Source organism: Salmo trutta, chromosome 14 (assembly GCF_901001165.1).
Source record: "Salmo trutta chromosome 14, fSalTru1.1, whole genome shotgun sequence".
Lineage (NCBI taxonomy): Eukaryota > Metazoa > Chordata > Actinopteri > Salmoniformes > Salmonidae > Salmo > Salmo trutta.
The window spans coordinates 64578076-64605966 of record NC_042970.1 but is presented as its reverse complement, the minus strand read 5'-3'; the positions used below and the strand labels follow the sequence as shown (position 1 = coordinate 64605966).

The 27891-nt window shown below is 44.2% G+C and overlaps 1 protein-coding gene across 1 annotated transcript; it reads left to right on the top strand.

Annotated features, from left to right (window-relative positions):
• Window positions 1–30: 30 nt before the first annotated feature.
• On the top strand, window positions 31–26932 carry LOC115208636 (sphingosine kinase 1-like). Its single transcript, XM_029776847.1, has 5 exons — window positions 31–667; window positions 14169–14318; window positions 20260–20354; window positions 20677–20792; window positions 22546–26932. Exons 1-5 carry the CDS (start codon window positions 241–243, stop codon window positions 23459–23461), a joined length of 1704 nt encoding a protein of 567 aa, XP_029632707.1. The 5' UTR covers window positions 31–240; the 3' UTR covers window positions 23462–26932.
• The last annotated feature ends 959 nt before the right edge of the window (window positions 26933–27891 follow it).

Sequence of the window (27891 nt, the reverse complement as noted above, 5' to 3'; positions counted from 1 at the left end):
TTTGGTGACAGGTACAGACGCCGTGCACAACGCTTTAATTGTCGTTCCTCAATTCTATCACTAGAGAGCGACCTGACACTTCTTTTTCAAAGGGAAAAACATCTTAATAGCGTTGAAATCACTCGCAGTCTCTTGCCCAGCAGATCGATTGCTTCTTCAGCAGGTATTTGACTGTGTGCATTCCCCTATCACGCGTAAGCAGGTCTGCGGATCGCGTCCCTTCCTCCCTCTGCGCGCAGGATGGACCCGAAGATAACCGAATCGGACCCTCCATCATATCGCAACGGAATCACCCAGGTTCTGCAATACGGGGAATTCACAGCCACGGGCAACCGAAAGGTGAGGTACGCGGTGAGTTTAACCGAGAGAGATCTCACCATTCAGAAGATCACGTCGACACCTGCGGGACGGAGCAAAGTGGTTTTCAACTTGAGGGACTGTGTCGGCTGCCGGGCTTTCAGCGCAGATGACAACGCGGACGCGTACTTCTCTGTCTATTTCTACCCTTTTAAAAGACGTTGGATGAGCTCTGGAGTGGCCAGGCAGCGGGTCGAGCAGTGCTTTCGGGTAGCCCTGTTCCAGGACCCACGCGCCAACCTGGAGGAGGCAGAGAAATGGACTGGCACCATCCGGGAGAGCTCTGTTCGTCAGCAACATTTGAGAAATCGTGAGCAAGTCATATAGTTTCGTATAATTTTCTCATAAGTGGTTGAGGAAAGTGCTGTGTGTTTCACATTCATGTTTTTTTACCAAGTTGGTATGCCTGTCTAGCGCACATGATTTAGTCGTTGACAGAGGAAGAAGGGTTGTCTGCATAATCTACTGCCGTGGAGCAAGTTCCTCACTCTCTTATCAGTGTCATCTGTCTCAGGCTATTCTATTACCTTTTAAACTAATTCCTGTAAATTAATAAAACAATAGGACTGGTCCGACTGACACTCAAATTACACAATGTTCGCTAAGCAACCTTTAACAGCCCAAAGTAACAACAAAACAGAATCTAGAATAACAATAGCTTAACCCCCTCAAACTCAACTTTGAACCCAGTTCCTCTGCTTTTTCCCCCCCATTTTGATTTAGACCTGGACACCAGGTGTGTGCAATTCATGATCAGATAGAACAGAACCAGCAGGCTCCGGACTTCGTAGGGTAAGAGTTGAATACCCCTGGCCTAAGCCAAATAATAGAGAAATACTAACAGAGAAGAAACAGCATCCAGATCAGGATTTCCCAACATGCTTCTCTCCTTGTTTTGACCCTAAACTGGTACACCTGTTTCAATTAGTCAAAGGCTTGATGATTAGTTGACTAATTGAATCAGGTGTTTAGGGTTAAAACCTGATCTAGACAATAGGCCTATTAAAGGTATGAGTGCTAAGGGATATAAGTCTATAATTACTCTAGTGGGAATAATGCACTTTAATTGGAAGGTTCAGAAGCAAGGGTCAGCCCACATCCTTGTCTGTTACCTTGTAGCCATGCCAACAAATCAGGAAACCAATAAAAGGTTGTTCCTTCCCGAAGTGAAGTGCTATGTAAGTCTATGGCTTAGTCATCCAATCACACTAACTTAACAGACGAAGGTAGCCTATAAACCGAGATGCTGGGAATTCTATAGAGAGCCGTTATCAAAGGATGTGAGCTAATGAAATTCCTCAGCATAGTGAGGTATTTCTATTTACGCGATACATGAATTCATGCCTGTGTGCCGTCAATTCGAATGGTGGGGGAGAAGTGGGCTGCTGCACAATCTAACTACAACTGATCAAACTGTCCAATAGCCAAGATAGTGGAGAGATGAGATAGAAGTCAACTTTGCAAGATACTGTACTATGGATACTATTGTTGCCTTTAAAACTTGACATTGATATCGCCTCAACGTTTACACAGCTATTTTATTACCATAAAACAACATACCATTTTAGGGAGCTTTACTGTCTGTTCATCTGCCTGTAAATCGACATGGTCCATCATGTCATTACGGTACATCTGTAGCGTGAAATGAACTCGCGTCCCAAATGGCACCCCATTACATGGGATCCGGTCAAAAGTAGTGCACTGTGTAGGGAATAGGGCACCATTTGGGACAAAAGCAGGAGAATTAATAAGACAGGCATCATTGTCACACATCTCAAGGGCCTCTCCTTTCAGCAACAAAGCAGGTCGCTTCCAGCACACTCAATACCATTACTAATATATTACCCACTGGCCCCTTCGACAAACCAGATGCACTGCATGGACAACAGCATGCACTACAATCCACATTTAGAGAATTTGGGTATAGTAATGAACCGGGTGTAATCATACAATATAGCATATCAAATGTCATTTAATACTAGGATGACAGCATATTGTTATTGTATAGACATCCTTGCACACATTGAAATTCTATTGGAGTTAATGAGGTGTAATATTATACGATTGTATGTTATCGGATATTATAGATCCTGGATGAAACGGATCAATATACCACAGATGTCCACCGTTACAGAGTTATCTTTTATTCCCAACGCCAAGGGGCACGGTTCAGCGTCTAGTTATTGTTTTTTCTAAGTAAATAGGTAGCATTGAGTTCTCTGTGTTCATACAGTACATCTGTTCCTCTGCTTCAAAAGCAGAAGAGACAGTGAGAGAAAAGGAGATGGAAAGTCGTATGTGTTTTTTTTTCACTCGGAGGCCCCAGCAGTGAGACAGCAGTCCTTTTCCCTGAGGACTCTTGTCGGACGTTCTCCAAGATGAGCCTTGACGTGCTGTCAAGACCTCTCACTAAGCCCATCTCTCTCACTCACACACACACACACACCTCTTCTCTGGGGCCTTCCCTGTTTAGACCCTTGGGCTCACAGCAGCTTAGTGTTTCAGGCCACTAAGTGATGATGATAGAAAGAGGAATTACAACAGACGCACACACAAGCTGGTCAGAAAATCTGCAAAATGTCATTGTCACTCAATAATGTTGATAGGAATTTGTATCTGTTTTTTTCTCATGGCTTCACAGAACAATGTACAGCACATTGAATGAGATTTTAATGACATCTGTATAGCAATGAGAAGAAAGTGAATATCCTTGTCCGTTTATGGCTTGCTGTGTTCTTTGCTTGTTCTCTATTTCGGCTAATGACACAACGCTTGAACCACGTTTCAACAAAGACCAACATGGTCTATTATAGTCTATGAGAAGGGCAGTTTCTCACTATGTGGTTGTGGGTTTTCATGGTGGGTAGCCAGCTTCTTCTACACAGCTTTATTTGTAAAGTATCATGGCTATAATCTGCTGTTATGTTACTGTGCATGTTTACAGACAATGTACTGTATGCATGTAAGGTGCAAATCTTTAGTTAAATCTGAGTGATAGTTTAATTCTATCAAATGCGAAAGTCTTGTCGGTTATAAAATCTGGAAAGTTTTTACTTCTGAGTCGTTTTTTTTTTTATTCAGCTGTCTCGCCCATCTCACCCCACTGCCGAAAATACCCAGGAGACACCACTCAAGAGGAGAATGACAGCCGGTGGTTAGATCCTCTCCGCTCCTCTCACTCACTTTGTCTCTCGCTGACTTACGCTCTATGTATCTTTATCACCCCTCTTTCTCTCTCCATCTCCATCTTTGCCATTCTCTCTATCCTTTATCGTTCCCTCATCTCTCTCTCTCTCTTTCCCCTTTTTCTCTCCCCCAACTTTCTCTCAATCTCTGAATCCCTTTCGCTCTCCTCTCTCTTTCTCCCCCTGTCTCCCCCTTTCTCCCCCTGTCAGGCATCTCCTCCCTCCACACCCTTTTTGTGGTCGGTCTGGTTTGAGTCTCAACTCAGCCAGGATCTGTTTACTCGCTCAAACCCACTGCCACGCTGTTGTGTACAAGGCTATTCTATTTGTGTTTGTCTTGGTGAGGTACCATCAGACGTAGATAAGATGCATTTGGGTTAATGAGGGACTGTTTATGTAGGTATACAAAGACGATTTCAGGATGGATGGGGGGGAACTAAAACAGCCTACACAAGACAAATCTGATTTGTATCTTACCAGCACAAATGCAGACAGTTAAGCTAACTACATTTAGCGGATGTGCTAGCCTATGACAGATCCATTCAATATTAAGGCTAGGCGTTAATATCATATCACAATATTTTTGACAGTATGGCGGTATTTCACGGTATTTGATGTTTCTGAATAACAGAAGTTGTAAATGTGTTTTAAGAGCAGTGCATGGTCCTAGGAGCAACACATCCATTTTAAGTGGTTTTAATTGGCTTTCTCCATTCTGATGGTTTAATGCTCAACAAAACATGGTCAAAACTTTTTGTAGAACTTTTTGTTTATTTAGCACTTTATCAAAATGTAATTATGGACGGTATTGTAGAAATCTTTACTGGTATGTGTATTCATAATGGTATACCGGCATTCCCGATATATCGCCCAGTCCTTCTCCATATTATACTTAAGATATGTCTTATGGCTGCTAGTGGCCAATTGGATTCTAGGTTATTATCACCCATAAATCATTTAATGTGGAAGCTGGCTTTTCTCCTAATGGTGGTTTGTCCAGATTTAGTACTACCTACATCTGACATGTAGGAATGCATTGATGGGTACATGCAATAATTAAGCATGACTTGGCTTGTTACTATTGTACTATTTAAGAGTATGTTGGCGTTGAGCTTATCATGGTAGGTTATGTACTTACAGTATCACATAACTCAGGAATTCTTGAAAATCGGGACAATCCTTGTCCGGCAGGGAAACTTTATTTTTATAGTTGGATTTATTTCTTTTTTATTATTATGAGCTTAAAAATTACATTTAGTGGAATTTTATAAGGGGATAGATTTTGCATTTGTAATTTTCTAAATATTTTAAATATTATTCAATTTTCATATGGGCAAAATGCACGGAAATGCCCTTGTCCGGGGCAAAGTCTCCCAATTTAAAACTCTCAAAAGTGTTTAAATTCTAAACGGGAAATAATGACTGTAAACTGAAAAGGATCTTGTATACTCTCTTACAATAGCGCTCTCTGACTTTAAACAAAATGTATTTTAAAATTGTGATTCCTAAAAAATGTGTCTGGAGATTTGGTCAGTTCAATGAACCATGAATGAACAGGGTCAGCGACACCATAAGGACCCCTTGTTCATGTCCTCATTACATGTAGTGCAACAAGACAAAACATGGTCTGTAAAGCTTTCTACTTTTGATAGATTTAAACAAACAATATTGAAATCACCATTGTCACGACCATAAACTGTCAACTCCATCTGCCTGATGGATTAGGATAGGATATTCATTTTAATGCAATTTGTCAACTCCAGAAGAAAAAAAACGATATAACGTCAGAGTGCTGAAAGATCTGATAAAATGGTTATATTTTTATTGGGGGTTTTCAAATGAATACTTTTCTATATTTTACAAATATTTTAATTGAAGTTTTATCGGCAAAAATATGAATTTTGAGTATTTGTTGTTAACTCAGTGGCTTGTCAACTCCGTCATTGATGGCTAACCCCCTTAAGATCTTTTTGTCAATATAAAAAATATATATTTTAATCACTGTTCTGCAACATATGCTTAAACTATTGACGTATTTGCTGTGCTAGATCCAAGGGATAATGTTTGCTTTCTAAATGTTTTATATTCTGAATCTAAAAGAAAAGGCCAAAATGCTAACAAAATTAGCCGTGGAGCATGATATAGTGCTATAAAACAAAAAGAAGTTTGGAGATTTGTATTACATATTTGAATAATCTAATGTTAAAATTAAACATATCAAGGCCTTTAAACACTTGGACAATAAATAAAAAATGAAGGCCTTTTATGGTGTCTGACGGAATTGACAAATCCAGTTAGTTGCATTTTATGAATTTGTATTTTTTGTTGAATTAGGAGGTTGTTCCTTTGCATTGTGTGATAGCTGATACTTTGGTCTATCAAAATATACAGTACTAGTCAAAAGTTTGGACACACCTATTAATTCCAGGGTTTCTCTTTATTTTTACTATTTTCTACATTGTAGAATGATAATGAAGACATCAAAACTATGAAATAACACATGGAATCATGTAGTAACCAAAAAAGTGTTAAACAAATCAAAATATATTTTATATTTGAGATTCTTCAAAGTAGCCACCCTTTGCCTTGATGAGAGCTTTGCACACTCTTGGCATTCTCTCAACCAGCTTCATGAGGTAGTCACCTGGAATGCATTTCAATTAACACATGTGCCTTGTTAAAAGTTAATTTGTGGAATTTCTTTCCTTCTTAATGCATTTGAGCCAATCAGTTGTGTTGTGACAAGGTAGAGGTGGTATACAGAAGATAACCCTATTTGGTAAAAGACCAAGTCCATATTATGGCAAGAACAGCTCAAATAAGCAAAGACGAACAACATCATTACTTAAGACATAAAGTTCAGTCAATCTGGAAAATGTCAAGAACTTTCAAAGTTTCTTCAAGTGCAGTCGCAAAAACCATCAAGCGCTATGATGAAACTGGCTCTCATGAGGACAGCCACAGGAAAGGAAGACCCAGAGTTACCTCTGCTGCAGAGGATAAGTTCATTAGAGTTACGAGCCTCAGAAATTGCAGCCCAAATAAATCATTGAGAGTTCAAGTAACAGACACATCTCAACATCAACTGTTCAGAGGAGACTGCGTGAATCAGGCCTTCATGGTTGAATTGCTGCAAAGAAACCACTACTAAAGGACACCAATAAGAAGAAGAGACTTGCTTGAGCCAAGAAACACAAGCAATGGACATTAGACCAGTGGAAATCTGTCCTTTGGTCTAATGAGTCCAAATGTAAGATTTTTGGCTCCAACCGCCGTGTCTTTGTGAGACGCAGAGTAGGTGAACGGATGATCTCTGTATGTGTGGTTCCCACCATGAAGCATGGAGGAGGAGGTGTGACGGTGTGGCGGTGCTTTGCTGGTGACACTGTCAGTGATTTATTTAGGATTCAAGGCACACTAAACCAGCATGGCTACCACAGTATTCTGCAGCGATACACCATCCCACCTGGTTTGCGCTTAGTGGGACAATCATTTGTTTTTCAACTGGACAATGACCCAACATACCTCCAGGCTGTGTAAGGGCTATTTGACCAAGAAGGAGAGTGATGGAGTGCTGCATCAGATGACCTGGTCTCCACAATCCCCCGACCTCAACCCATTTGAGATTGTTTGGGATTAGTCGGACCACAGAGTGAAGGGAAAACAGCCAACAAGTGCGCAGCATATGTGGGAACTCCTTCAAGACTGTTGGAAAAGCATTCCAGGTGAAGCTGGTTGAGAGAATGCCAAGAGTGTGCAAAGCTGTCATCAAGGCAAAGGGTGGCTACTTTGAAAAAACACCTGGCACCCTGCCTTCCCCCTCCTTCCTATAAACATAGTTAGGCCATCTCAGGCTCATTCAGCCGCAATTAACGCTGTCATACCTCCCCAGTCACCACAAATACAGAAAGTAGCGACATTAGAATAAGTAGCTAATGCATAATTCAAAGAATGTTTTCATTGGAAGTTCAACTGTGAGTCGTCAGTCATTCACTGCCTGTCCCTGATATGAACATCATTGATCAGGGGTGAACTTTCCCCTAGGTACAGATCTAGGATCAGCTTCCTCTCCCCCAATCCTAACCTTAACCAGTAGAGTGAAAACTGACCCAAGATCAGTGTGTCTAGGGGCAACTTCATCCTACACCAACATCTTCTAGTCAGTTGAAGCTGTAAGCCACCCAGTTTAGTTTCGAGGAAAAGTGGAGAGCGTTAGCTAATAAATAAACAAATGCTCCGTCTTCCATGTCTAACGAGAACAGACACTTCACTGAGTCGCAAGCGAGATCTGTCACGCAATACTGTGCAAGTTTTCTATTCTAAGATGCCATCCTAGACCTAGACCAGAAAAATACTCTTTTATGGGGGTTTTCTCCTTTCCTTTTCATTTCAACTGAAATTCAGGACAAATTGTTCACTCTAGGTTTTGAAGTCTACAGATGAGACATTTCTTAATCACTGCACTAGTGAATTCAGTTGAAATGTAGCTCAGACAGCAAGTGGTCCTTCGGAGTTGTTTGGTTTACCACTGTCAATCGGTAATACAGTAATCGGGTTGGAGAGTGCCGTTTAGTGGCATCTTTAACTATCCCAAATAATTGTTTATGGCCCATTTGCCTTCTACAGTAAGTCTACTGCCTTTTTTTACTGTGTCTTATTTGTGTCATAATAAACACTATCAGTGTTTATCTACTTAACCAAGGGCAACAGACTAAAACCGATAACAACCGGACTATAGTTTTATAGTAGTCTGCTACCACTACATGTCACAACCACACGATGTGAGGATTAAGAGATTGGCCTTTGATGAGGATGACATGATTATGACCTTTTTAAGGGCATGGCAAGTGGTGTTATAACTTTATCCGCCCCACACACTACTGTGTTACCTCAGTGCCCACTGGGCATGCTCAGATGTGATTGTTCAGGGGCCACAGATCTGTTCAGACCGCCGACCACACCAGGCCAAAACAAACAGAGAGCAACATCTAGTATCATGATTCATTAGTCACAATAATGATTATAGAAATGCAGCCGTGGCTTTCCCCGGGTACAAAAGAGTCGTTGTGGGGAGGTGAACACAATGAGTAATGTCAGTTTATTTCTAGAGAAACCCAGATTGTTCATTTATTTCTCTCTGTTTGCGTGTGTGCTTTGTTGGTTTTGTCTAGATGTGTCATGTGGCAATGAGCCATGTTGTGTAGCTGATGATGGGTTATACTGGATGTTCCCTGATTTGACCATGAAAACCTCCAAACCCTAGTTATAGGTTGTAGGATAATAGGGCTGTAATATAACTAGGGCCAAGTGCTTTCGTGGTCAGGTCAGCTAGAGACCAGTTTCACCTGGAAAAACTCCTGACCCTAACCATTGCGTCTTGCTGACAACCAAGACCATAGGTGGAGGTGGTACTCTCAACCACAGCCAGTTTATAATGAAGGAATGTTTGGGAATGGGTAGGGTGGCTAAGAGGAATTGTCAATGGGTCCAGACAAGACGGGCCTCGTGGGTAATGATGAGGCAAAAACACAGCATGGTTGGGGCCCGTGCCAGCTGGGTTGGCACAGGTCCATGCCAAATTATTTATGAGGGCACTGCCCTGGGGCCTCATTTATAAACCGTGATTAAATACAAAATATAACCCCAAAATATCTGTGCGCCATTTTTCACGCAAAAGTTGAAATTTTTAAAAATGTACTTGATCTGAGAATGTGCTCACCTCTCCACAAATTCTAGACCATGCGTACACACATCTGCGAGTGGTTGAAATATTGTATTGCAAGCTGACAAGTATTTTGTGCAAATGGGGGATATGATGAAAATCGTATTCATAAAAAAACAGAATGCCAAGAGTCTGCAAAGCTGTCATCAAGGCAAAGGGTGGCTACTTTGAAGAATCTTTGTTTGAAAATTTTTTGGGTTACTACATGATTCCATATGTGTTATTTCATCGTTTTGATGTCTTCACTATTATTCTACAATGTAGAAAATAGTAAAAATAAAGAAAAACCTTTGAATGAGTAGGTGTCCAAACCTTTAACTGGTACTGTATATTTCAAATGTTGTTAATATTTTTTTTAAATATTTGTGAAGAAAAGTAGAGATTGTCCCGTCTTTCAATAATCCCTGAACTGACAGTATCATATAACTGACAATATAATGTACCGGAGTAGTTTCGTTTGGTTGAATTGAGTAATGAGTAGGTGCGTCCAAACTTTTGACTGTATGGGTAAGCTACAGTATTGCTGTGTGATGGGAGCGTAATATCATTGTCTGTTTAATCTCAGAGCCCACCAAAGCAGGACATAGAACCCCAATAGTCTATTGATAAGCAAAATTGTGAACAACAATTCGTCTGGGGGTGTGGGCTGTAGCATTTAGCCTACTTTTAAATTGTTTGAATATACAATAAATCTTGTAGAATGTGTCAGTGTGCGGACAGGTAGCATACATGTTTAGCTTGAAAAAGTCAGTGCAAAATATCGATACATCTCAATATTTTTGGACCTGCACAGACTTAAATATGCAGAAATTTTGTGTGAAATTTACGCAACAGTTATAATTGAGGGCCCTGCCATCTCCGTCCTCCCAGGACTTCATTAGTTGTTTTGAAAGGGTCCACATTACATAGAAACCCTTTTTTTCTCAGGGAAAAAAGATACGAGTCCCATCAGGCAAAGACATCAGATAAACATCCGATTTGGTTGATATTAAAGTGGTAACAAACGTAAATTCAACTTGGAATGAACCGAAAACACTATTGTTGGTATGTGGTTAGAATGAGGCATGAAAAACAGTGTGGCTTTTTTAGCAAATGTATGATGTTGATTCAACCTATATTTTGTGTGAGGGTGTGTTTTTTTTTTTTTTATGTAAAATGTACATTTTTTTTTTATTTGGGGCCGCTACAAAGCTTTGTTATCTATACTGAGCAAAGATATGGACAGTTTTAACGATTTTACTCAGTTACAGTTCATATAATGAAATCAGTGAATTGAAATAAATTCATTAGGCCCTAATCTATGGATTTCACATGACTGGGCAGGGACACAGCCATGGGTGGGCCTGGGAGGGCATAGTCTCTTCTTCACCACACTGTCTGTGTGGGTGGACCATTTCAGTTTGTCTGTGATGTGTACGCCGAGGAACTTAAAACTTTCCACCTTTTCCATTGCTGTCCTTTCAATGTGGATAGGGGGGTGCTCCCTGTGCTGTTTCCTGATGTCCATTATCATCTCCTTTGTTTTGTTGACGTTGAGCGAGAGGTTGTTTTCCTGACACCACACTCTGAGCGCCCTCACCTCCTCCCTGTAGGCTGTCTCGTCGTTGTTGGTAATCAAGCCCACTACTGTTGTGTCGTCTACAAACTTCATGATTGAGTTGGAGGCGTGCATGGCCACGCAGTGAACAGGGAGTACAGGAGGGGGCACGCACCATTATGGAGCCCGAGTGTTCAGGGTCAGCGAAGTGGAGATGTTGTTTCCTACCTTCACCACATAGGGGCGGCACATCAGAAATTCCAGGACCCAATTGTGCAGGGCGGGGTTGAGACCCAGGGCCTCCAGCTTGATGATGAGCATGGAGGGTATTATGTTGTTGAGGTGATATGATCCTTGACTAGTCTCTCAAAGCACTTCATGATGACGAAAGTGAGTGCTACGGGGCAGTATTAATTTAGTTCAGTTATCTTTGCCTTCTTGGGCACAGGAACAATGGTGGCCATCTTGAAGCATGTGGGGACAGCAGACTGGGATAGGGAGCGATTGAATATGTCCGTAAACACACCAGCCAGGTGGTCTGCGCATGCTCTGAGGATGTGGCTAGGGATGCCGGTCTGGGCCAGCAGCGAAGGTTAACATGTTTAAATGTTTTACTCACCTCGGCCACGGAGAAGGAGAGGGGGGCACAGTCCTTGTTAGCGGGCCGCGACGGTGGCACTGTATTATCCTCAAAGCGGGCAAAGAAAGTGTTTAGTTTGTGTGGAAGGCGTCGTGGTCGGATTTGCCGAGGGGAAGGCAGGGGAGGGCTTTGTATGTATTGCGGAAGTTAGAGTATTACCCCACGTGTACTACAATCAATATGCTGATAGACTTTAGGTAGCCTTGTTCTCAAATTTGCTTTGTTAAAATCCCCAGCTACAATAAATGCAGCCTCAGGATATATGGTTTCCAGTTTACATAGAGTCCAGTGAAGTTCCTTAAGGGCCGTCGTGGTATCTGCTTGAGGGGGAATGTACACAGCTGTGACTATAACCGACGAGAATTATCTTGGGAGGTAATATGGCCGGCATTTGATTGTAAGGAATTCTAGGTCGGGTGAGCAGAAGGACTTGAGTTCCTGTATGTTTTTATGATTACACCATGAGTCGTTAATCATAAAGCATACACCCCCACCCTTCCTCTTTCCAGAGAGGTGTTTATCACTGTCGGCGCGATGCATGGAGAAGCCCGGTGGCTGAACCGATTCCGACAACATATTCTGAGAGAGCCATGTTTCCGTGAATCAGAGGATGTTACAATCTCTGATGTCTCTGTGGAAGGCAACCCTTGCTCGAAATTCATCTACCTTGTTGTCAAGAGACTGGACATTGGCGAGTAGTATACTCGGGAGCGGTGGGCGATGTGCACGTCTACGGAGCCTGACCCGGAGGTCACTCCGTCTGCCCCTTCTGCGGCGCCGTTGTTTTGGGTCGGCTTCTGGGATTAGATCCATTGTCCTGGGTGGTGGTCCAAACAGAGGATCCACTTCGGGAAAGTCGTATTCCTGGTGGTAATGTTGGTAAGTTGACATAGCTCTTATGTCCAATAATTCTTCCCGGCTGTATGTAATAAGACTTAAGATTTCCTGGGGTAACAATGTAAGAAATAATACATAAAAAAACGAAATACTACATAGTTTCCTAAGGACTCGAAGCGAGGCGAACATCTCTGTCGGTGCCATCTTGTGTAATAATCATGTTGTTTAATCAGCTTTGTGATATGCCACTCCTGTCAGGTGGATGGATTATCTTGGCAAAGGAGAAATGCACACTAACAGGGACGTAAACTGTTTGCACAAAAATTTAGAGAAATACACTTTTTGTGCTTAAGGATCATTTCTGGGATCTTTTATTTCAGCTCACGAAACACGGGACAAACACTTTACATGTTGAGTTGATATTTTTGTTCAGTATACGTCAAGCAAAGTTGGAAGGCTATCTAGGTACAATAGGCCATGTTAACTGAGGCCATGTGTTATCAAACGCACAAGAAAACACATTGTCACTTTAACTGCCTTGTGACAAGGCACCTACAGAAGACACACCCCATTCCATCTTACGCCCTGTTACGCTAACTAAGTCAAAGCCCTGTGACCAAACTCCACAGATACCACATATCTACAGTACTGATAGGTGGTGTTTCATAATCTAACCTGTGTTGTCAGAGGTTGTCCCTAATGGCACCCTATTCCCTTTGTAGTGCACTAATCAAAAGTAGTGCACTACTATAAAGGGAATAGGGTGCAATTTGGGACACAGCCATAGTCTGCAATACACTGTTTGCAGTAGTACAGATACTGTAACTCTGATAGGTGGTGTTTCCTAACTTGTAATGGTGTAGTCTGCGATATATGTCGACAGTAGCTCCATTAGACGTGGGGTCGTCTAGATAAACACGTCCTGCCAATTAGGTTTGACGTTGGTGGAGGACCTCATCCAGGGAGCATCCAATGCACTGTCCTTGTGCTCCACCCATAGCAAGTCATTCAAGTCGTTCATCATCTGTCGGACTTGTTTACTCCCTGGCTTTCCCATCCTCCGTGACTAAAATACTTTAATTTCCCAGAATGGTTTAGCTAGAGCGGACTGATGCAGAAAGTGAATAATTGGCAAAGAAGCCCTGAGTCATAGTTCTGAGTGTTTGTCTAATTAGTATATTCTGAGGATTAATGGTAGAAATAAGGGATGGGAGTTTTTCCTGACCACCAATGTGATCTGAACAGGAAAAACTCAGGGCCCTAGTTATAGTGCCTGGTCATGGAACATAGTCAGGAAAAACTCCTGGCCTTAATAATAGTAACATCAAGCTTTTCCCTCCTTTGCCTATTGTTGTAACGAAAGAGAAGAGAAGTCACAGATTGAGTCAATCAGAAATCTACCTGGTTTATTACAAGTTGCAACAGGGACACAACACCCAGCACAGAAACAAAGAAAATGTCTAACTGGCCTCTTGGAGACGGGCCCTTTATGTCCTAATCAGACAGCACCAAATGTTCTGGTAACACCAGCCCGAGAGGCTTTTAGGAAGTAAAACCCAAAATGCAATGACTGTCTGCTGCAACAGAATCAGTGTGTCCTCGATCCTTGTACATCCAGTCTGGCGTCAATCACTATCAACAGACATGAGAATAATCCATAACATTCAGCATCAAGTCTAGTGACCATCAACCCTCACCTTGAGTAGAACATTGGAAAGGGAAAAAATATAGAATTATGCTAAACATTGTGTTAAACACTCTAAACTGAATATGAACTTCAGTGATTTAAAATTGTGCCATTATACATGTCTTTGTATGGGATTCTGTGTTTGTGGGATTAGCAGGTCTAACATCTGTCATAAGCCCTGTCCATGCATCTCTCTGTCCTAGGTGTGCTTTACAGTGAGGTGCACCGTTCCTGCAGCGTCATGCTACTGGTGAACCCCCACAGTGGGAAGGGCCAGGCCCTCAGCCTCTTCACCGGACACGTCCAACACATGCTCAACGAGGCCGGTGTCCCACACACTCTGGTCATCACTGGTGAGTTTAGCGTACTGTATGTGCATACACACACACACACACGCATGCAGGTATACTGCGCTGGCACGCACGTACACACACAAGTCATCTCTGCTGAGTTAATGCATGTGCATACACTGACACACAGGTTATCACAGGTCAATATCCTACACTAAGACCTGCAATGACAGGTCAATGAATAATCCGACTGTCAAAGCACTACACACACACACACACACTAACGCACAGCCGCTTGGCAGACTGGACAAAACAGAAACCATCATTCTGTGTCCCTCCACTCCAATTGGCAATGTCAAGCAAAGCAGCTAATGGCCGTCTCTCTCAAGCTGACCCTCCCCCTTTCTCTCCCCCCTCTCCCTCCCCCATTATAAATCCTCTGGCTGTTTTCATCGCTAGCTGGCAGTCAGTATTCTGATCAAGTGCTGCCGGCACATATGTATGCATGTATATCCATTATGTAATATGTTATGTTTATACACAAACCTCTGTAAAATCTGGTTCACCATGATGTTATGGGCCCTATTGATGGGCTAATAATAAAAATAAAATGTTTTATTTAACTAGGCAAGTCAGTTAAGAACAAGTTCTTATTTACAATGACGGCCTAACCCGGCCAAACCCTCCCCTAACCCGGGTGACCCTGGGCCAATTGTGTGCCGCGCTAAGGGACTCCTAATCACGGCCGGATGTGATGCAGCCTGGATAATAATAGTGTGTGTGTGTGTGTGTGTGTGTGTGTGTGTGTGTGTGTGTGTGATTTGATGCAACTTATTAGCCACGTTGATTGGGTAGTCATCATCATGTGTGCTGCCACAGTCTGGGGCCATTGTAATGATAATGTACTAGTTTTGCATTAGGCTTCTGGTTCAAAGCTCATCAAATGGGTCATATCCATTAGGGCACACCGTAGCGAAACGCTTTACAACTGAAAACAAATAGTTTCTTGTTGGACACGTTTAGGCAGGCTCTGCCATGTTTTCGTACATTTTCCACTGTTTGGGGCCTAATGAATATGACCCAGATGTAGCTTTTGAAGCCCTACATTTCCGCCCTCCTTTCAGTCTACTGAGTTTCTCTCCCTCTGTTCTTAAATCACTGCAGTGTCAGAGAGCAGGCAAGATAATGAATCCCTTTCCCAAAACTGAGAGAGCAATCCTCTGAACGCATTCTGAAATGCTGAATATGTTCAAATTGTGGGGAAAAAAAGAAAAAGAAGAGTTCAGAACTTTGGGGACACACTTTATGGGAAATGAATCCTGTGGATAGATTCAATTCTATGTAAAAAGCTCATTCTTTCTGAGAAGGTTGAATTCCCATTGAAGAGAGCCCTTGTTCTAGTCCTATACAGAAGGACGGGTGATCTAGCTTGCCAGACACAAGGGTAGATCATCTCTGACTTTAGAATCTCTCTAGGACATTGTCTGTTGGGATGTCGTCATCCTTCTCCATGATCGGCCACAGCTCGGAGATGCTGGGCTTGATTCAATCTAACCTGTAATAGCCAGGTAGTCACCATACAGGTAGATGCCAACACTTTTCAGAGGAAGACAAAAGGTTGTGCAGGCGTTAGTTTGCAAACAAAGATTCTGCATCACCATTGCTACCCCTTTTAACACTAAAGAGTCCAGCCGAGCTGTACTGGGCTGGCCTGGTTATCCATTTACTGGAACCATGCTGAAATGGGCAATGTGAAAGGAAAATATCAGTGGCTCTCGGTTCTAATCCAGTGAGACTGAGGCAGGGCCAGAGCTGTGCTAGCCTAGCGGACAGTTAGCATGGGGACGCTAATGAGCGAGGACAGGCCCATTATTGGAGCCCTGCCTGTGTGTCGGTGCCAGAGGGAGGGGAAGGATGAGTCCACTGCCCAGAGGGAGACTGGGCAACTGGGCATGGAGGAGGCTTGGCGCAAGGGTCTCAAAGGATCTCTGTTTCCCTCTCTGAAGAGGATCAATGGTAGGCGGACGCCTTCTCTCTGTCAGTTCAGACGAAGAAGAAAAGTATCCCGAGTGGCGCAGCGGTCTAAAGGCACTGCATCTCAGTGCCAGAGGCGTCACTACAGACCCTGGTTCAATTCCAGGCTGTATCACAACCGTCCGTGATTGGGAGTCCCATAGAGCGGCACACGATTGGCCCAGCGTCGTCCGGTTTTGGCCGGGGTAGGCCGTCCTTGTAAATAAGAATTTGTTCTTAACTGACTTGCCTAGTTAAGTAAAGGTTAAGTAATCATACAAGGAAAGGAAGCCACCTTTATTGAGAGACACCCTAACAGAAGGAAAATGGCAGGATGTTATCTTCTTATTCTTATTTTCCCAGTGAGACCAGTGCAGTTGTGACCCATCTAGCATCAGTGCTAGCTGTGGTGGTTTTGGAATAGAACAGTAAATGTCCATAATGTAGCCTGTGACCCAGAAAACTAGATAACAGTAAACAGTGGATTTTCTACTGTCAGTTTGAGACCCGAGGCGAATCTGTTGCAGGATGTTATCTTTCCAGTGCCGTTGTAATCTAGCTGTGGTTGGTTCTATAGCCTGTGGCCCTGTGGCCTGTTCTCTATGGCTGGTCCTCAGGGCGGGAGAGCGCGTGGTGAGGTGGTGATTCTACTGGTTCTACGTCCCTCAGGCTGTCCCTGTCCCTGTCCCTGGGTGCTGACTAAGCTGCCACAGCGTGTCCTCCAGCTCCCAACCGGGTTGACTTATCTATACACACACACACACACACACACACACACACACACACACACAGCGTAGCCTTTGTGAACAGGTAGTCACCCACGCACACATGCGCACACAGCAAAGAGAAGGATCCCTGCTATTACTGTCAGTGTGCATTATGGGTCCCTGGTGCGGTCCTCATCGTACCTAGACCATTGAACGGTCCCTTTTTTTTTCAAATGTCATGTCTGTGTCCTTCCTCAGCCCAGCAGCATACTGTATATACCCTAGTGTGAGATGGGTTTGGAACCTCCTTTTGTGTGAGGCAGGGTCAGTGAGAGTGTGGCTGGGAGGAGGGGGACAGGGAAAGGAGAGTGAAGCAAAGTGAGTAGGGACGAGGGGAGTCTGGGGACATGAAACTGCACGGTGGCGTTGGAGGTTAAGCCTCGCTCTCTTTCTTTTTTTGGAATCCGAGTCCGAATGGTAGCTTCTTTAGAGGGACAACAATGGCTGCCCTGAGGCCAACCCTGAGAGACACATGCACACCCAGTGCAGAGAACAGGATAGTTGTCCAAACACACACACACACTGTAGAGAACAGGATAGATGTCCAAACACACACGCGCATGCGCACACACACACACACTGTAGAGAACAGGATAGTTGTCCAAACTCACACACACCTCCCCTCCACCACAGGGCCATTACAGAGAAAAAGGGAGCAGTGTAATGGTTTAGTCTCATTCCACAGAGCCACAGAACTGGGAAAAGGAAGAACAATTGCTTGCAGCCCAGAGACTGAGCCGGTCAGTCAAGCTACACTACAGTACTGCACTGCACCCAGTCCCAGACCTCATATTTGACCATGCGACCCACCACCACAACAAACACTCATAAAAATGACTAAAAGCACCAACGTGCTGTGTGTATGCGTGTGAGCATATGTGTGCTAATGTGCTATCTCCCTCCCTTTTTGCTATCGGCTACGATCAATCCCCATTAACAGGAAAGGGAGTAGGTTAACAACATCAACATCTCCTCCTACGCAGCAACCAGCCTCCTATATTTTCCAGCTGCGCTGCCCTCCGTCTTGACACAGACTGGCTATCTATACACACTATGTTTACAGCCTCTGCATATGCAAATGTCATGTGAGGAGACTGATGAAGGGAAATTGATTTTCCCTGCCTTGTATACTGTTCTCAGGCCCAGCAGGAGGGTAAATGAATGAAAGGTATTTTTTTACTGCGTCTCAAATGGAACCCTATTCCCTACATAGTGCACTTCTTTTGACCAGAGCCTTATAGGCCGTGGTCAAAAGTAGTGCACTGTGTAGGGAATAGGATGCCATTTGGAGCATAGCCTCAGTAATCGGATGCCTCCCCTGAGGCCTATGTTGCCGAGGGGAATGCTCTCTACTGTTGTGTCAAGACCAGCATAAAACGATACAGCGAACAATCACACTACTGTATTGTAGACTACATACACAGAAAGGAAACATAGAGAGAGGGTATTGCTGTCCGTGGGTTTTAGATGCAAGGACAAACAAGGGAGCATAGAGATCTACAAGAGTGTTTCCCAACTCCGGTCCTCCAGTACCCCCAGCAGTACATATTCTTGTTGTGGCCTCGGACAAAAACACCTGATTCAACTTGTCAAGGGCTTTATGATTAGTTGACAAGTAGAATCAGGTGTGCTTGTCAGGGGGCCACAAAAACAATATGTACTGCTGGGGGGACTGGAGGACCGGAGTTGGGAAACACTGCTGTACAGTATCTCTGTGCAAACAGACACTGCGATCACACAGGCAGCCCAAATCTGATATTTTTGACCAATTAGATCAGCTATGAAAAAGATCTGATGTGATTGGTCAAAAGACCAGAACTGGGCTTGGAGAGAGGTAAAGATAAGATTCCTCGGGGAAGAAAGAAAGACTTGGCTTATGCTGTTAAGCTTGAGTGGCTACCACCAAAGAGCTCTTAGACAGTCTGGCCTTTTATAAAGAGTGTGAGGAGAGAGGAAATATATGTGTGTGTGTGTGTGTGTGTGTGTGTGTGCTTCTCTCTGAGAGTGTGCTACTAATATTAACCCGGCAGAGTGTTAGGGAAATGTAGGGGAATAAAAGGTGCGATTGAAAAGTAACTGTGATGGTACAGGAAGCAGTACCAGTCACTCACTATATATAGACTACACAGGAGGTTGGTGGCACCTTAATTGGGGAGGATGGGCTCATGGTAATGGCTGGAGCGGAATTGGTGGAATGGTATCAAATACATGGTTTCCATTCACTCTATTCCGGCCATTATCATGAGCCGTCCTCCCCTCAGCAGCCTCCACTGATAGACTACTGCCCCCTAAAGAAAACGTATTACAGCTCTAGGAGCCATTAATACAGCTCTACGAGCAGTTTACGCTCACCTAAGCATAACCTTAACCATACAGGGAAATAACACAAAACTGACCTTAGGTCAGTGCTAGGGGAAACGTAATCCTTCTCCTAGTGGAATGATGGATACAGTTCTAGGATCAGCTTACCCTCCTCTAAGCCCAACCTTAACCATTGGGGGAGAAAGACGAAATCTGACCTTAGATCAGCATCATACGGGAAACGTAATCCTATTCAAGTCGCAATGTACAATCTGCTGATTGCCCCAGTCTAATTTGATGGCGGGCCCTATAACGTAATTTGGCCTTTTAATCTAATTTGCAATGCGATACTGCATTTCATTAAGGTGGCATATCAACTGTCCTCTCTGCCCTAAAGATATATGCTGCTAGCCAGACCACAGGAGGTTGGTGGCACCTTAATTGAGGAGGACGGGTTTGTGGTAATGGCTGGAGCGGAATTGGTGGAATGGTAACAAATACATCAAATATAGTTTCCATGGGTTTGCCATTCCATTTACTCCATTCCAGACATTATTATGAGCCATCCTCCCCTCACCAGCCTCCACGGAGCCTGGTACTGTAGGTGGATTATCAGTTGTCTTCTACCACTAACCTCCTGTGTAGTCTACATTCCATGTTCCCTTTGTTTTGTTGTTCAGCTATTGTATTCCCAACAGTTTGTCCTCGGAAGGGCCATACCAGCCCTTGTCCTCTCCAACTCAAATTTCTGCACTTTGTCAAACCACACACCCACTTGATTCCCAAAGTGAAAAGGAAAGTTAAAGGTCTCACAACTACAAAAGAGAGGGATTTTGACACTACAATAACACATGAAGTGGTTTTACGGCCACACACAAACCTAAACGCATGTAAACGTACTCTTCTTCCTTGTATGTTTTCAGAGCGGCAGAACCATGCCAGGGAGTTGGTGAGAGAGGCTGACCTGTCACAGTGGGGCGCTCTAGTCATCATGTCCGGGGACGGACTGCTGTTTGAGGTGAGCTACAAATACAATAATCCATTCCCGACAATAATTCAAATTTGCATTCTTACTTGACCTAGCAACTGTCTTGGAACTTCTGGTGCCAACATGGCATCCATTTAGCTTCTAAACCTCAAACCCCAGTGTGCTGAGATCCGTGGTTCTGCCTGACCTTGCATATTGTTGCACAGACACAGATTTTAAGCCTATTTTTGGAGAGATTCCACTGAAAGTGCTCTTTAGTTTAGACCAGGCCTTATCTTGGTCTGTGAAAGTGGCCCTAGATCTGGTGGCTCTCTGGCTGTTGGGTGACCCCTGCTCTCTCTGTTCCCCCCAGGTTGTGAATGGCCTGATGGAGAGAGATGACTGGGAGGAGGCCATCCAGACCCCACTGGGCATCCTACCAGGGGGCTCTGGTAACGCCCTGGCTGCCTCTATACACCACTACTCTGGGTGGGTGACACACCAAGACCCCAATGTAGCAGTTAGACACCACTACTCTGGGTGGGTGACACACCAAGACCCCAATGTAGCAGTTAGACACCACTACTCTGGGTGGGTGACACACCAAGACCCCAATGTAGCAGTTAGACACCACTACTCTGGGTGGGTGACACACCAAGACCCCAATGTAGCAGTTAGACACCACTACTCTGGGTGGGTGACACACCAATACCTCAATGTAGCAGTTAGACACCACTACTGGGTGGGTGACACACCAATACCTCAATGTAGCAGTTAGACACCACTACTCTGGGTGGGTGACACACCAAGACCCCAATGTAGCAGTTAGACACCACTACTCTGGGTGAGTGACACACCAATACCTCAATGTAGCAGTTAGACACCACTACTGGGTGGGTGACACACCAAGACCCCAATGTAGCAGTTAGATACCACTATTCTGGGTGGGTGACACACCAAGACCCCAATGTAGCAGTTAGACACCACTACTCTGGGTGGGTGACACACCAAGACCCCCATGTAGCAGTTAGATTCCACTATTCTGGGTGGGTGACACACCAAGACCCCAATGTAGCAGTTAGTTAGCAGCAGTTAGTCCCAATAATGTACTTGCATCCCCCATCCTCTTCCTTGAAGTACTCAATCTGGCATGATTATTTGTGACCAGTAATGCATCGCGTTGATGTTTCCCATGTTGGATCAGTGATTATCTCAAAGAAGGGAATACTTAATTGAAAACCAATTTATCCAGTTGGGTGAGAAATATAGTTCCAGGAAGACCGAGAAGAAGGATGCCCTCTAGACAGCCATCTACACCAGCACAGGGCCAACTACTGCCCATATGTTTGACAAACTGTATGGACTAAATCCCCAGAATCAGTAGTGGAGAACAAACATACTGCTGCTGGCTCATTCTTTAACCACCACAGTACAGAACATCAACACAATGAATCACAATTACACAACCAGCATGCCCTCCTGTCTATCCATCTCTGCCATCCCCCCCCCCCCCCACCAGAAGCCCCAGTCAACCTGCCACACAATGACAGGAAGGACCCAGAGTCTGTTTTGTTCTCTCTGCCCTGCAGGGGATCCAGAATATGATCTGCTGCTCTGTTTTTGATCTACAGTGGCTTACTGTATCACCGTTTGTTCTATGTATATATGCTGGTCCCAGATCTGTTTGGGCTGTACACTATAGGACACAACGGTAAAACGGGTCAGTTTTGCCTTGAGCTGTGGGATCGGATGACTCTAATAGTTTATAGTTAGAACCCCCTCTACTGGTTGTTAAGAGATACTACACCCCAGTTCTCTTTTCAGTGACTAAGAAAATAGCTCAAAATTGTACGATGTTATTGTGTACAAAAACCGTGATAAAAGAAAGCCAAAGAGAGACCCCAATCAATGGCTGTTATTGAATGGTGAGCCTAATGCCTAGGATGAATAATGAATACACGCTGAATATGGATATGCTGCCATATGGACGTGACCCCAATCGTATGGAACTTTATTGCGACGTCATTATCTAATAGGCTGTGGTGTAGAGGAGAAAAGACAGCAGGCTGAGTGGTTGATGTGGGGCTGGTGGTCCTATGACCTCTCTACCCCCCCCCCCCCCCAGTCCCCTCTCCCAGCTGGGCTTGTCTTTGTTGTCTGTCGTGTCTACCGCTAACTCCCCCCTCTCTCTCCCCCCCTTCCTCATCCTTCTACCCCCTCTTTCTCTCCTCCCCCCTGACAGGGCCCAGCCGGTGTCAAGCGAGGAGCTGCTGGTCAGCTGTGGCTTCCTGCTGTGTAAGGGCCTGGTGTCTCGCATGGACCTGGCCTCAGTCCACCTGGGCTCCAGCCCCTCCAACCCCACGCGCCTCTTCTCCTTCCTCTCGCTGGCCTGGGGCTTCGTGGCTGACGTGGACGTGGAGAGCGAGAAGTACCGCCACGTGGGCGCCGCCCGCTTCACCATGGGGACGTTGGTCAGGTTGGCATCTTTGAGGGTGTATAAGGGCCGTCTGGCATACCTGCCGGTTGATGAGGTGGATGGAGAGGAGGAGGATCGGCAATCGGCAGTCTCGTTGGAGGAGATGACTAGCGTGTCACCTCAGTGCCAACCGCCATCGTCTGCATTCTGCTCCTCCACCCTCCTCTGCCGACCTTCGAAGGACTCGCCGTGCCAGAACGCAGCCCACAACTCCCGTAACTCAAACAACGCCTTCAAGGCGAAGAATTGGGAACCCATGTCCGCTAATGCCACCCTAACAGGCCCGCCAGACTCTCTCCTGGTGCCCCTGGACCAGCCCGTGCCCAGCGACTGGGTGGTGGTGCCCGAGGAGGACTTTGTCCTCATGCTGGCCATGTACCAGTCTCACCTGGCAAAGGACCTGTATGCCGCACCCGACTCTACACTTGATGACGGCCTCATCCACCTGATATATGTCCGAGCAGGCATATCTCGCACGGCCCTGCTCCGGCTCTTCCTGGCCATGGAGAAGGGCACCCACCTGGCCAACAACTGCCCCCACCTGGTGTACACCCGGGTGCGGGCACTGCGGCTGGAGCCCTACTCGCCCAAAGGGGTGATCACGGTGGACGGGGAGGTGGTGGAGTATGGGCCAGTCCAGGCCCAGGTACACGGCGGGATAGCCAGGCTCATCACTAGATGATTAACAAGATCCACTGGATAGATAGCTAGTGTTAGCATGTTATGCTAATGGTATGCTACGCTAAAAACTAACATTAGTTAGCATTTTCTGGACGATGCTATGCTAACAACTCGCGTTAGCATTATCTGGACAATGCTAATAACTAGCATTAGCATTTTCTACTCGCATCTAAAAGGGTTAATGGACTTTTTAGTCTTCTTTCTGAATTTATGCTTTGAATAGAAGGTTCGGATTGGAAGTGCCATGAAGGAGTAGCAGGCTAGAACGCAAGTTCACAATGGGTGGGTACGTTTCATTTCTACAGAGCCCAATGTTCTCAATCTCCCATTCATTAGCATTTCGGCTGTTCTAAGATGGCTTTCCACTAACACAAAGCAACTGGACTTTAATTGGCTGTTCCAAGCATGTCTTATACTTATGGAGTAACTCATGAAATATGAATATTTTCACCCCACCACCATGCCCACCCACACATACATTCTCTGTACCAGGGGTACATATGATGTAGGGCTTGATGTAGTGTCAGTCACCCACCCTGTCCTTCACAGACCCTGGGCATGCTTTATGTCTATGGGAGGGCATCAACTTGAATTTTCTTTCTTATGCAACGAATGGGGTTTGGATAGATGCCTTCACTGCTCTCTTCCGCTGTGACGTGGAAATATGGAAGATGCATATAATCTCCGGGAGCCCGCATTGACATTATTAGAAACCAATTCATTTGAACTCAAATAATTAGGGGACAGTTGCGCCGATTCCGAAATCAACCCTCAACCATTGATGCTCAATTACCATAGGGTTGTTTTTGATTACCTTGAATCTTGAGAGTCAGTAGTTTATCCTAAGGCCTAGACCCTGACTCTGGACTACTTGATGATCGGTTTTGGATTTGAAAAGATTGGAGTTTATTTTGGATTAGGCATTGTTGTGATGAGCTGAAAACACACCATACTTCAAATCAACCAGCCACCTTACATTGACATGCAAACAAATATACTAAAGACTTATCTTCAAGTCATTTGATATGTGCTTGTTTTATACCTCATATTTCCATGAACCACTAGCTTTAAAACAGCCTACAGTGAGACTGCCTTTATTTATTGTGCTGTGGCCTGTCCTGCAGAGGAAGGCATGCAGCACAGGTCCAGGTTACGTGATTGATGACTTGTAGTGCCTGTATCAGGTCTCCAACTGCAGTCTTTCCCCATTCCCCTCCCCCCATCCATCCATCCTTCTCCTCCATCCAATCCATCCATCCCCTCCTCCCCCCTTTCGACACTGCAGTGCACCACAGAGCAGTCCCAGTTGCTTTTGTCTGCCTGCAGCTACAGCTGACACCCCAACAGTACACCACACACACACACACACACACACACACTGTACAGACCCCTTCTCAGCAATCATCACCTTATCATAAAGCTTTAAAACAAACAGAGAAGATAAATGATGACAAGAGCAACCTAAGGCTAATGTGATGCTAATACAGTAGCTAGCCTGAGTTTACGCTCGTCTTAGCCTTCTTCTGTACTGATTCTGAATCACGAGGGTGATTATATTGCCTTAAACACAAAAGAAAGAGAGGTGACGCTTGATTAAACAGCACATTGGTCAGGGGATGGAAAAGAGGGAGGGATGAGGGAGAGTATTGACTTGTTCAACGCTGCATGAGGGACCAGCATTGTGTGGGATGCATCCCAAATGGCCCCCTATTTTCTATGAAGTGCACTACTTTTGAACAGGGCCCATAGGGACGCAGACGTGGTCTTGGCACACAGCCCTTCTCCAGATACACTGCTGTGGAGAATGAGCATCATGTTTAACATAAGGTTCTGACACACTGTGAAAGAAAGATGTTTATGTTCATCTTGTTTTCCTTAGGGGATGATAAGAGGTCATGGAACTGGGGGATACCCTGAGAGAATGTTGTTGGGCCTCGGTTTATATTTTTGGAGCCACAAATGCCCCTGATATGACTGAGTGCACATTTGGGCCACAAGATTTTCCCAAAATGCAAAAATGTCAGTTTCATGTTGTGATATTGTGCAATGACTGGGTCTTTGATGTTGCAAACCTGTCGTCAGCCCAGACAAAATAATTATAAATGTGGAAGACCAAAATTACGTATTTAAAGAAATTACTGTGATTTTAGCTGTGCCGCATGCAAAAGAAAGCACCTTGCATTGTTTAAAGTACAAAATGATTAACTCTGCTTTTAACCCTTTCAGGGACATGAGCTCATCTCATTCCTCCCCCTACTGCTGAATTGATTGAGCTCATCTGGCGTTCCTCCCTCTACTGATTGCTATTTTAGAGCAGCAGCACACGCCTTTCCCATCCTTACCTTGGTTGCGTTCTCCTGCTCAGCCGTTGGATGCATCAACCAAATGGTTGTGTGCCATGTCCGACTGACAGATTGCAACAGTATTACGTGGTTAGCTGATACATAAAAATACATATCTAGGAGTTGTAAGCTCTGGCAGTCGTCGGCAACACCTGGGCAGAGGAACATGCTGGGAATCGATGAGTCATTATGATAAGGAAATGGATGTGAAAATATCAAGACGCACATGAGTCGCTTATTTCAGTTCCTCCGTGAGATAAATTGTTGTTCAGAATCCATTGATTGCCACGGGAGTTTTCTGCTTGAGCTTGAAACATGCTCAAATCCATTCCTTGTAGCTAGCTTGGGACATGAGATTTTCCTGACCACTTCACTTGACTAGAAAACTCTATGCCCTACTCATAGCCTATGCAATCCCTGGCACTCAGTTGTAACAATTCTTACCCTCTTCATTTTCTCTGCTTGTTTGCACTGATTGGAAAACATTTGGCAGGTGAAAACATGGTGGAAGCTCATCAGTGGGTTGGCAGGCTTTCACCTGCTGAGTTCTTTCAGATCAGAGCAATGCAGGAAAAGAAACGAGGACAGATTTTAGACTATTGAGAAAGGGCCCCTGAAACTGTTTGCTGTGCCTTGAACATGTTGCCCCTTAGTGGTGGGAAGAGGGGTGTGTACTGTACTGATGCTTAGACTTGATACCGGTCCTATTAATCTTCAATATTTCATTTCCTCATTGGATTTATGAGGAGACGGACCTACTCCTGTAACCCATTTCCAGTTGAATTGAGTGCTTGGTTAAGAACGAAAAATGAGGATTGATGAAGCTTAATGTCCCAGTTTGAAAACTCAGGCACAGACCCTAATATACTCCATTGTTGACACTTGAAGGTGTATAGCTAAAGAACTTCAGTCCAGTACTAACCCAAAAATCTTGGATTTGTTAGATGTAAACGTCTTTCTGCTGCTGCTTGACTGTTGTCTTATGGACAGTGTTGTTCAGGTGTATTTGGTGAAGGGAAAGTAACTGTTCTTTTTATAAATCTTGATTGTGATTCTTTACTTGAGTTGAATACAGAGTTCTATTTTTCCACTTGGCAAATGCTGAATCAAATAAAAGTGAAAACCAAAAATATGTTACTTGTTTCTTTTCAATTATAAGAGTAAAGTTGCTGTTTTGTCCTTTAAGTGAGGTCAACTAAACACTACTCTATTATACAACCAACTTTAATCCACCACAAGCGACAACTTGTAACCATGGTACTGCTTGCAAAGTTTAATGCATCACTTTAAAACAGGTCTTAACATAATTAAAGGAACTGTAAAAAAAAAAAAAAAAAAGACAAATTAAAAAAAAACTGCAAATGTACACATATGTCCCAAGCGTTCACATGACCACTTACAGAGCTCAACTTTGTTAAATATATTATGTATTTATAGTATAGTCATGACTTCTGTACAGAGGGATCAGGCTAAAAATCATACGTTTATTAGTTTACCAATACAGGCCACTGTGGAAATGTTCACATCGTACAGTCAAGTCTTGTGTCCGTTCAAGGCTTAAAGCAACATGTTACATGCTTTGGCTGGAAATCTCGCAGTAATGAATAAGTCTGAATATAAACGTACACAGGAAATAGTACATAACTTCATGTGCTTGAAATCCATGTTTTTTTGAGACCTGGCTTCACATTTTTTCCCAGTTTTTTTGCAATAGTGGAGAAACATGGGCATGAGAGAGAGAGAGATTGAAGGTTGCAAACACAGGAGAAGTTTGGCGGGAACCAACTAAGGCGGCAACGCTACAAGTACTGCAGCCTAAAATGGGAAAGCAAAGGAACGTCCTTAAGGGCTTACTGTACAGGCAGGAAAAGAGAAGAGGAAGAAAGTTGAGGAGGAAGAGAAGTAATGGAAGCCTGACTGCCATGCTTGATACAGGAATTACTTTTAAAAAGGTGGGAGGAGAGAAAAAAAGGAACAACCCAATCACATCCTTTTCTTCTTTACAATAATCAGTTTGTCTCACGCATTGACAATGGAACATTGTACTGTCTCACACTCATGAACACTAAGCATCTTTGTTCAAGCAAAA